Here is a 1,099-nt window from a genome sequence, read left to right on the forward strand (position 1 = left end):
GATAAGTTTTAAATCTGTGTTGGAAGCAAATTGTAAAAAGAGAGAAAAAGCCTTTATATTATATTGTGATCCTTTTTGTACACACAAGTTCTCTACGGTTTTCTTTGTCTTCTATGATTCTGAAATTTTTGCTTCAACAGTTTGCTCTTTTTTTATTTGAAGATAACACAGTACCAAATGTAGCTTTTAGAAAACTGTTTTAATAATGGTATCTTGAAGAACAGGAAGGAGAGGATTATGACTCCCCATTATATTTCCTGGGTCTTCTGTAAGAAGCTTTATAATATTTTAACAAACTTCTGTATATTAATAGGTAAATGGTCTAAGTTTAGAATTAAGTGAATATTTTTTGCCATACTATGTTAACATAGATTTTTACAGAATTTAAAATATGATCAATATAATGGATTTATAATTTGTCAAGATAGTACACACTACCTCAGTGTGGTGGCTCACACCTGTAATCCCAACACCCTGGGAGGCTGACGTGGATGGATTGCTTAAGCTCAGGAGCTCCAGACCAGCCTGAGACAGAATGAGACCCCACCTCTAAAAATAGCTGGGTGTTGGCTTGGGGCCTGTTGCACGGTGGTAATGGTGCCAGCCACATACACCCAGGCTGGCAGGTTCAAACCCAGCCAGGGCCAGCTAAACAACAACTGCAACGAAAAAATAGCTGGGCATTATAGTGGGTACCTGTAGTCCCAGCTACTTGGGAGGCTGAGGCAAGAGAATCGCTTAAGCCCAAGAGTTTGAGGTTGCTGTGAGCTGTGACGCCACAGCACTCAAGGGCCACAGAGTGAGGCTCTGTCTTCTATAATTTCTACAACTCTTAGTCTTTGTGACAGTTTAACCACATTTTTTGCTGGATTTCTTTACTTTTAGATGAGGATGGCAACAACCAGTGGCCTGAAGGTTTGAAGTTCCTTTTTGATTCGGTCAGCTCTCAAAATGTGGGACTGCGGGAAGCTGCCCTTCACATTTTCTGGTACATACATTGATATACTTTTATGAAAAATTTAATTTCCTGAATGCCCAAAACATTTTAATTGATTTGTTTAGCCTAATATAACTTTTGTGACTTAAAAATAATAACTTT

General features: G+C 38.4%; 1 protein-coding gene across 1 annotated transcript in view; it reads left to right on the forward strand.

The window, feature by feature from the left end:
- The window catches only part of IPO5 (importin 5), a 49,364-nt gene that overhangs the window by 11,844 nt on the left and 36,421 nt on the right, over positions 1 to 1,099 (forward strand). Inside the window, exon 4 of the mRNA XM_003789586.3 lies at positions 886 to 988. Coding sequence (XP_003789634.1) covers positions 886 to 988 — 103 coding nt within the window. The remainder of the gene's footprint in view (positions 1 to 885; positions 989 to 1,099) is intronic.

This window comes from Otolemur garnettii, unplaced genomic scaffold (assembly GCF_000181295.1).
Source record: "Otolemur garnettii isolate 467f Iridium unplaced genomic scaffold, OtoGar3 scaffold00034, whole genome shotgun sequence".
In the NCBI taxonomy this organism is placed as follows: Eukaryota; Metazoa; Chordata; class Mammalia; order Primates; family Galagidae; genus Otolemur; species Otolemur garnettii.